We start from the raw sequence: 9,395 nt of genomic DNA on the forward strand, positions 1-9,395 counted from the left end.
GTGCTGGTGGTGTTCCATTCTGACTTCGCTTGTAACATCTGGGCCGGGCTGTGAATCCTCCTCCGTCATGGGCCGACATGCCAGAGTCCAACATGAATCACCCCCGAACCCCTTTCCTTCCTTGGGTATTTCATTTACTGGCCGTTCGATGCGATCTAGATTGCGCGGATTAAGGGTCGGTGTTTAAAACTCCTAACCCCTTTTTTAGGTTGTGAGCGCGTTAGATTGAGCGGATAATAAATAAGCCATTCGTCGCAAAACGCAAAGTGAGCCGAGCGCTAATCATGCTATGCTTGCTTAGATCTAGGGATGTAGCTATATTTATGGCGCCATATTTTTTATAAAAAATAGTCGGTATATATTTACATTGTAAGTATCTAAATTACATATGTAATTTTAGTGTATTTACAATGTAAGTCTCAAAATTACATATGTAAGTACTAAAATTACATATGTAAATTCGAAAATTACATACTAATTATATATGTAAGTGGGGTGTAAATAAGATATAACTACTGTGTAAGTGGCTAAAAAAATCAACTGTAGCATATAGCGCCATATTTCTAGCAACTCCGTAGATGTAGATCTAGTGCCATCAGATCATTAAATCACCAACGGATTAATGGCCATGTCGTAATTTCCTCCCTATCACCAACAGTCAAATGTAGTATTCATTGGTCAGGTCGGATGCGATTTTATATGCAGTACGTTGCACTGTCTTCTTTTCTTGTGCCCCTGTCTAAATAAAAATGAAATCCTGAAACCCCCTTTTTCATTAGGCATAAGAAAATTACAAATAACTAAAAGAGTGACGGATTAAATTCTGAAATGGCGACGAACACACAGTGAAAAATGCCGTCGCCAAACTTCTTCTCATCGGCAATACCGTTTTGAGTCAACTACAATATTATGGACCCCAAAGCAGGGCACGGCTGCAGATACGTTCAAATTTTCAGATGTTGGGCGGAGGTCTTTCAGTTCTGATCTTGCCCGAGTACCCGCGTTACGACTCCAACAGCGATTGTGCTTCCACCAGACCTTAAGAATGCCCTGCCAAGAGCTCGGCATTTGGAGAATTCTTCAACACAGACCGGAGCGTCTAAGGTAACCTGACAAATATCAAGAAAATCACAACATCGCAAATGATGACTTCGGAAGCAATGGCTCCTCACAAGGATCTGTGATCAGTTGTTACCTGCACAACTGCATTCTGCTTTGACTTAAGAAATCGAGGTGCAGTTTTGCTTGGTTTGCCAGCCTTGTCAAGCAATGCCACGATTTTCGTAACCCTCGCAGCCTCCTTCACATGATGTATGTGAAACTCGACCTAGGCCCATATTTTTATCAGATTGCATCAGGGAAGAAAATAATCAAAAGGAGAGCTTTTGGTCATATCTTTACCTGATAGCCAATAAGGATAGGAATGGTGACGTCCAACACTAGAACCCTTAGCTCCAAGAAGTTAGAGACAGGCACTGGGAAACCAGGGTTGCAAAGAATCCCACCTGCTATTAGCTTACTCCCATCGATGCCCTGTAAACTAACCGCTACATTATCACCAGCTCTTGCTATGTCACATGAATTTGAATCCCGCTCGATGGATTTCACTGTCGCCACTTCCCCACAAGGTGAAATTAAAACCTGCAACAGCAAGTTCCAAGCTGTCAAAACAGATAGGAATGTCAAGACATTTGCGTACAAAAGCAAGTATAAATATATATATTTTTTAAAAAGACCAAATTCCGACATCATGCTGTTACTGAAAGATTGGCATGCAAATATGCAACTAGCAAATGTCACAATGTAAACGCTCTTGATCAATCTTTCCTCTATCCTCATATTTGGAGCTCATCTCAATGAAATATACAAGTATCAATAGTCCCTGCTGATTTGTGAGGAATGTACCTTTGAACCAATTCGAATAGCTCCAGTCTCTAATTTTCCAAATGCTGCCAACTGCCCTGTTGACTGAGACTTGATAACATCACAGATAGGAAGAATGAGGGGCTTTGAAACATCCCGAGATGGAAGCTGCAAGGAATCTATAGCATCCAAGAGACAAAATCCTTGATACCTGAAAGGACATCAGTTCAAGATTCCTATTCTTCAGATAAACAAATGATTTTTTTTCTAATAAGACAGTATGGTCCCAAATATTTCAAAATATCAGTAATGCTATTCTCACGAGTGCTTACTACAATATGTCGATATTACCATGTGAAAAGGTTAGAAATTGCAAGATGCATGAAACAGCCATCTCTGTTGAAAAATTCTACACAATGTAGTGTTTCGAATGGCATGGAAGTAGTGTGTCAAAACATAACTTACCAGGAAGTTAAACGGACATCAGAAGGAATTTTGATCAAATTCTGATTTTCAACAGCACTAAGAGGAATCCAGGTAACAGATGAATCTTTGAAGTTGCATGCCCGCAGAAAACTACCAAGTTGAACCTTGATGAACTCGAATCTTTCTTTGGAGTACCCGATGGCATCCATCTTGTTGACCGCAACAATAAGCTGTTCAACGCCGAAGCTTCTAATAAGCTGAGCATGTTCTTTTGTCTGGCCAACACTTTTCCCTCCTTCACCGTCCATGCCAGCTTCAAATGAACCAGTGCAAGCATCAACAACAAGAATAGCTGCATCAGCTTGCGTTGCGCCAGATATCATATTTGGTACAAAATCTTTATGGCCTGGAGAGTCAAGCAAAACTACACGGTACTTATTGGTCTCCAAATAAGCCACAGCCACAGTCATTGTCACACCTCTTTCTCTTTCTTCACTGCTTTCATCCATAGCCCACGCATAAGCAAATGATCCTTTTCCCTGGTAAAAAATAATTTCCATAATACAAGAATATGAATGGAACATCAGGATCAAGTATAGTACAATAACAACAATAATAAACTTACTTTTTCTTTAGCCTCCTTCTCATTCTTGTGCATATCTTTTTTCGATATCCTTCCTAACAGATGTAGCAGTCTCCCAGAGAGTGTTGACTTGCCAGAATCAACATGACCTACCTAAACAAATTGTTCGTAGACAGTAACCTATTTAGACAAAGCACTTTTAGAATAACAAAATTGTTACGGAACATATGCCATATTCAGAACAGAAGATGAGTATAGCATACTATTGCAAGGTTTAGTTGGCTCAGCACTCCTGATTCCTCATTAGCAAACATCCACTTCTCAGGCTTATATTCTTCAGGTAAATAAGGTTTTGCAGTATCTACTTCATTCTTTTCTAAACCTAGCTTCTGTATGTCAGAAGAAAGTTTCTGGGCCACATCCTCATTCTGTGCAGAACTGGTAGCCCTACTACTCTGGTCCTCCTTCAGCTGAAAATGATCAGAAATCAATTGAGCTGTCCTCTCGACAGGCACATCTTCAGGAAGTGCAATGTGTTTCACCTTTTTCCCAGCGCCTGATGAGCTACCAACAGATGCGTACTGTGTGGAACCAACTGTTGAATAATAAAATAATTTAAATTAAGGTGACAATAAAAGAACAAAGCTAACAGGCTTTTTTTTCAACAGGAAGGCTTATCAACCAACAGATGATACAACTGGTTGGGAAGATCTGCAAATCAAGTACAAATAAGTCACCCTTACAAAAGTAGCTTGGTTCAGACTTCAGAGGGCATGACACGTGAGCTGTGGGTTGTTGTTGTCCAACAAGTGAAACATTTTTTAGTGGTATGCAAGGGAACAATCTGTTCAGCCACAGTAAGTGACAATGGTGCTTGGGAAAGAAAAGGATCAAAATCTGCTTCCCGCACATAAGATGAGCTAATGTGATTCTTTTATATGGTGAATTATGAATTATCCTTTTCATAACTCAATAAGGTGTTATGGTAGGAGAAGCTAGTTTAAAGGTAGAACAGAGTTGCATACACAAAATTGTACAGCATCTACCATTTGCACCAGCAGTACCTTTCTCATGAGATATGCTAGCATTCTTTATCTCAGGGTCACCACCAAAGTCTGTAGTACGAGTATTCACTGGCATCTTTGTAGAATCAGATTTCGGCATCGAAGGTGTCCCAAAATCACTTGGTATCCCATGGACTGTAATTTAATAGTTATAGTACACTATGATTACATTAGAATTCCTTGTCAGAATACAAATTGTGATTCAAAGAGAATTAGAATGGGTGAAGGATGTTACCTTTTATTGAACCATCCTTGGCAGATTTCATAAAGGATTCTCGAAAAACCCCACACATCTCACAATACACCATGCTTTCATGATTATCGAACATGCACATGGAGCATCTCCAAAGCACAGGCACCATACTTGAGGACTTCTTCGATGACTCTGCACAATAGAGTGGTGACATAACATTAGAGATCAAGGAGCTGCACTACACGCAGTTAGCTTGATATGCTGAGTAAGTCACAAAAAAACTTCACTGTACAACAACAAAGCAAAGCATTCGATGCGTGGAGCTTATGCGGAAAGCAACGGTTAAATGTATAAGCATATGAATTATTTCAAAATGTGTCAAATATATAAAACAATAATATGCATATGCACCAGGATTCAGCAAGCAACCAGTAGGTAATACTGGTAGTTCTAACTGGCAGCCAGCTATGTTTCGATTCTCACCCAATTTGGGTAGATTTAATTTGTAGTAAGTTTTTATTTTGATGGACTGGATGAATGATATTTGACTCATTCCAAAAAATGCATGTTGAATAACAATGCCTTCAAGAAAACAAATATCTGAAGTGCATATGATGGGATAAATGGGCAAGGAAATTATCACAAGACCAGGTAATCGGCAAACATAAGCTACACGATCACTGCATTTGTTTGAACAAGCAATGCTATTGGAAGTTTTAGAGTAATTAAGCACTAGAAATTCTTATTTGCATAATCAGGCAATAGAGGATGCGATAGCAAGTACGAATGCAGGATGGAAACAATGTAATGACATTAACAACATTTAACACCACTGAGCAAATTATGATAACGGGTGAAGGCTCCTAGTAACCTACACCGCCGTGACTAACCTACACGAGTAGATATGTTAGGTGTGCATCATGAAGCGACTCCAATAGCTATTTCACCATTCTTACATGCTGAGGTGTACACTGTCTAGTACTAGCTTCAAACCTTTGACATAATACCTTTCTCCTTCGTAGGGTGCTGAATGTCGTCACTGTGCCCAGTCCCACCGTAATCATCATAGTCTTCATCATACTCATCATAGTCATCATTGTACTCATCATCGTAGTCAGGCCCAGAGACAACCTTGCGCGGCATCCTGCTGACACAGGGCAGACCTAATGGGGGAAAAAATAGTGTTATTTGTAAAGAGAAAACCTAGCTTCCAGATCTACAAGAGAAGATAAGTTTGAGGCAAATTCGAGATCTGGAAGCTGGTTTTCTCTTTACAAATAACACTAACCCTACCATCAAATCAAGAAAGGAGGCTTTGAACAAATAGCTTGATTGAAGTATGAAGTGGCTCGGTGGGCGACGATGACGGGCGAGCTCCGGCGAGGGCCTGGGGGCCTGAGCGACGATGACGGGCGAGCTCCGGCAGCGGCGAGCTCTGGTGGTCGCGCGCTGGGGCCTGGGGGACGCCGACGGGCCGGCGCTGGTGGGAGGCGGCGACGGAGGCTGGCGGAGGAGGGACGGCGGACGGCAGGCGGCGCTGGCGGTCGCGCGGCGAGGGACGGCAGGCCGCGCGCCCGCCGGAGGAGGAGGGACGGAGGGACGGCAGGCGGCGCTGGCGGTAGCGCGGCGAGGGCGGTGGCGGCTTAGGTCGCTGGGGGGAGGAGGACTGGAGCCGACTAGTATACCTGGCCAAATGGGCCGGGCCAAGGCGTGCCGGCCCGAGCACGGCAGCACTGTAGCCGGCCCAGGAACGGCACGGCACGCCCGCTCGTGGGCCGTGCCGGCACGACCCGTTCAGCCGTGCCGTGCTTGGCCCGACGTCTGAGCCCATGGGCCGGTACGGCACCGCACGGTTGCCATCGGGTCGGCACGTCAACGCCACATCAGCAAAACCGCCATCCAAAACCGCTGAGGGAGTCAAATTGCACTAGTTTGAATAGTTCGGGGAGTCATCCTATCCGGTTTTACGGTTGAGGGTCACGGATTAGATTCGGGTGACTTTTAAGGGAGTCAAAGTGGACTTTTTTCCTTTTATTAAATTTAACATTGAACATATTTTGATAATATGTTTATTTTATGTTGAAAATGCTAGTATATTTTTTTATAAAGTTGGTCAAACTTGGATAAAAATAAAAGCAACTTATAAGGACAAGTTCACTGTACTTCTTTGCTTGATAATACTAAGTTCATAAAACTACATATACATGGGCCTCCGCGTAATGACGCTAGCGTACACAGAAAAATACAATCATCACATATATAAGCAGCTTCAGCAGTCAGCATTTCGCAACGTGCATACTACTAGTACTAAGTTACTGGTAGCTAAAGCTCTGAAACAGGCTAATGCTTTCGTCGTCATCGTCCTCTTCAGCTTCAGAGATTGCAGTCAGATCAGATGACAGATGGTAAGGCTCTACTCCAAGGGGTTGCTCATCATCACAGAAGAATGGCTTGGGAGGAACTTGGAGATCATCGCTGCCACCTTCAAGCATCTCTATCACCTCGCTCATCGTCGGTCGATCAGATGACCTCATCTGAATGCACCGTAATCCAACAACGCAAAGCTCCTTCTCCAGCTCATGCATGTCGACAATGTCAGAGATCTCACATGTTTCTCGTCGAGTCAACTGCTTGTACACCCGGGATGGATAGTATGCCTGACTTGAGTTTGCTGCATTCGGATCTGCATTTCTTCTTCCTCCGGCCATTTCTAGTAGCAGCATCCCAAAGCTATACACATCAGATTTGCTTGATATGGTACCAAAGCTCCGAGAGATCATCTCAGGAGCTATGTAACCCACTGTTCCTCGTGCAGCGCTCACTGGGACAAAGCTCTTATCTCTTGGGTACAGCTTGGCAAGGCCAAAATCGGCAACTTTTGGGACAAAGTTATCATCAAGAAGGATGTTGTGAGGCTTGATGTCAAAGTGCAGAATCTGCATCTCGCACCCCTGATGCAGGTAGTTGATCCCTCTTGCAATGCCCAAAGCGATCTCATTCAGCTTGTCCCAGGAGAAACACTTCTCTAATGAGAAGATGTATTTATCAAGAGAGCCCCGAGGCATGTACTCATAGACGAGCGCTCTTCTCATTTCTTCCGAGCAGAATCCGACCAGACGCACTACATTGATATGGTGGATCCGACCGATGGTGGAGACCTCACTAATGAATTCATCTCCGTTGCAGTTGGAGTTACCGGACAACATCTTGATGGCAACATGTACATTGCCGGGGAGCAGTACGCCTTTATATACAGAGCCATAGCCTCCTTGTCCTAGCTTGTCTCGAAAATGGGATGTGATTGCAATGATGTCAGTGTAGGCGTACCTCATTGGACCAATCATCTGTTGCATCTGGAGAAACTTCTCTACCGCATCGATTGTGATCCTTGTTTTCCAGTACTTGTGGGCAAGGAAGATGAATACCACCAGCGGCGCCAACATTAACCTGAATAAAACTTTGCAGAAATGCCAAGAGCCCGAGAAGCAGTTTTTTTTAGATAGTGGAAGGGTACGGAACAATATAGGCTATAGCATTATAGGTGTGTATCACTCAAAAAGAATATTAGAGCTATGATGATTAAATGAAGGTAATTCAAGCGTACCAAAATAGAGCTTGATGATAACGATGGCAGATACTATGATAACCATAAGTGTCATAAACTTTGTAGAGCTTGATGATAACGATGGCAGATACTATGATAACCATAAGTGTCATAAACTTTGTTGTGTAGGCGTGACCAGCAACTCTGCAGCGTGTGAAATACAGTTCGCTCCAGAAAATAGCACGGGCTATATTCGGAATGCTTGCGCCGGTTATATGCTCGTTGAAGTACCTGCAGATCACACCATTTTACAGGATGGGTTAAGCGAAGGAAACGCGTCTTTCTCCATAGACACTACAGAATTTATGAGGGAAACAAAAAAAACAGCTCACACGAGGGTCGAGAGTATTCATGCCATACGTATTTGAGAGCAGACTGACCTTACTGAATTGTTGAGGCATTCCTTGGTGCTGATATGATGATTGAGGTGGTGTTTGGATCCAGGGACTTAACTTTAGTCCCTGTTTTTAGACACTAATTTAGAGTATTAAATATAGACTACTTACAAAACTAATTATATAAATGAAAGCTAATTCACGAGACAAATTTTTTAAGCCTAATTAATCCACAATTAGAGAATGTTTACTGTAGCATCACATAGGCTAATCATGGATTAGTTAGGCTCAATAGATTCGTCTCGCGAATTAGTCCAAGATTATGGATGAGTTTTATTAATAGTCTACGTTTAATATTTATAATTAATATTCAAACATCCGATGTGATAGAGACTTAAAAGTTTTAGTCCCATCTAAACAGGGCCTGAGGGAACTATGATCCATTGGGAATCGAACACGAAACCCCTTCCCTATGAATCCAATGATATCAGTATAACTTGCATTTTGTAGCTGTGAGACTGATATATGTTGAGTATCAAAGGGAATCATGGACAAGTATCGACAAGAAGGTTGAAGCTCTCCAATTGTACAGCCATAAAACTCGTTGAGATAAACAAAAGAATTGTTGGTAGGCAGGCAAGAGACGGGCCTGTACCATGGACTAGTAGTATCTTGTATTGGTCTGGAACAATTCACAAAGCATGCCCAAGCACTGTCTGAAGAAGTAGCCAAATCGAGAAAGCCATAAGAATCAGTTGTAGTACGGTCCAACAGATCGTCAGTACTGTAAGGAGGGTGATCGGATGGAGGAAGAGGGCAGCTGCTATCATCATCCTGCATGGTGGCGTCGGTGACCAAGAAGGACAGATCGGTGTAGTTGATGCTACTCACGTAGTATGTTCTTGTGTTGATCTGAATGGTGGCCTTGCCAGTGTTGCTGCAGGACAGGTCATACCATGGACGGGGAGCAGCAACGCAATCGCGCGAATCGCCTTGAAGACGGAAAGGGTAGGATATGTTGTGAAGATCACCACAGGAGGAAGGAGGACAGTAGTGGTTGTTGCTTTGCCCTCCTCCAACATCTGCTGCAACAAGCAAAGAAGAAGAGATCACTAGAGCTGTCTGCAAGGTGTAGGTAATACTACTGCTACTAATGGAGCTCGCCATGGCTGCAGGGGCCTGCAGGCTGCAGCTTCAAGACCTGGATGAATGACTTATGACTTATGACCGCGAGTGGACGAACTGCAGCAGTAGTACTAGTCAAAGTTGGACGGCCACACCAGTCGTCCAGGCACAGATGAGACACGCTCCTACACGAATTATTGGG

General features: G+C 43.1%; 2 protein-coding genes across 3 annotated transcripts; both read right to left on the reverse strand.

The window, feature by feature from the left end:
• Window positions 1-750: 750 nt before the first annotated feature.
• Window positions 751-5,834, reverse strand: LOC4326095 (uncharacterized). Of its 2 annotated transcripts, XM_015791363.3 has the most exons (12): window positions 5,423-5,834; window positions 5,137-5,292; window positions 4,172-4,321; window positions 3,937-4,071; window positions 3,415-3,467; window positions 3,136-3,342; window positions 2,915-3,025; window positions 2,329-2,828; window positions 1,906-2,074; window positions 1,402-1,641; window positions 1,196-1,327; window positions 751-1,109 (listed from the first exon to the last, which is right to left on the reverse strand). In XM_015791363.3, exons 2-12 carry the CDS (start codon window positions 5,270-5,272, stop codon window positions 975-977), a joined length of 1,968 nt encoding a protein of 655 aa, XP_015646849.1. In that variant the 5' UTR covers window positions 5,273-5,292; window positions 5,423-5,834; the 3' UTR covers window positions 751-974. The 2 variants fall into 2 exon arrangements, with proteins under 2 accessions (XP_015646849.1, XP_066164530.1); XM_066308433.1 differs by lacking the exon at window positions 5,423-5,834 and having other exon boundaries at window positions 3,937-4,095.
• A 435-nt stretch (window positions 5,835-6,269) lies between these two features.
• LOC107277517 (rust resistance kinase Lr10) lies at window positions 6,270-9,393 on the reverse strand. Its single transcript, XM_015791410.3, has 3 exons — window positions 8,724-9,393; window positions 7,734-7,964; window positions 6,270-7,576 (listed from the first exon to the last, which is right to left on the reverse strand). Exons 1-3 carry the CDS (start codon window positions 9,233-9,235, stop codon window positions 6,442-6,444), a joined length of 1,878 nt encoding a protein of 625 aa, XP_015646896.1. The 5' UTR covers window positions 9,236-9,393; the 3' UTR covers window positions 6,270-6,441.
• Between the last annotated feature and the right edge of the window lie 2 nt (window positions 9,394-9,395).

The sequence above is a fragment of the Oryza sativa genome, chromosome 1 (genome assembly GCF_034140825.1).
Source record: "Oryza sativa Japonica Group chromosome 1, ASM3414082v1".
NCBI lineage: Eukaryota > Viridiplantae > Streptophyta > Magnoliopsida > Poales > Poaceae > Oryza > Oryza sativa.

Coding starts and splice junctions, on each gene's coding strand:
- LOC4326095 (XM_015791363.3), bottom strand. CDS start 5,272: ATGCCGCGCAAGGTTGTCTCTGGGCCTGACTACGATGATGAGTACAAT. Junction 2,829..2,914: donor AGAAGGAGGCTAAAGAAAAA/GTAAGTTTATTA, acceptor ATTTTTTACCAG/GGAAAAGGATCATTTGCTTA. Junction 1,110..1,195: donor AGCAGAATGCAGTTGTGCAG/GTAACAACTGAT, acceptor GATATTTGTCAG/GTTACCTTAGACGCTCCGGT.
- LOC107277517 (XM_015791410.3), bottom strand. CDS start 9,235: ATGGCGAGCTCCATTAGTAGCAGTAGTATTACCTACACCTTGCAGACA. Junction 7,965..8,723: donor CAAGATACTACTAGTCCATG/GTACAGGCCCGT, acceptor TGTGATCTGCAG/GTACTTCAACGAGCATATAA. Junction 7,577..7,733: donor TATCATCAAGCTCTATTTTG/GTACGCTTGAAT, acceptor AGTTTTATTCAG/GTTAATGTTGGCGCCGCTGG.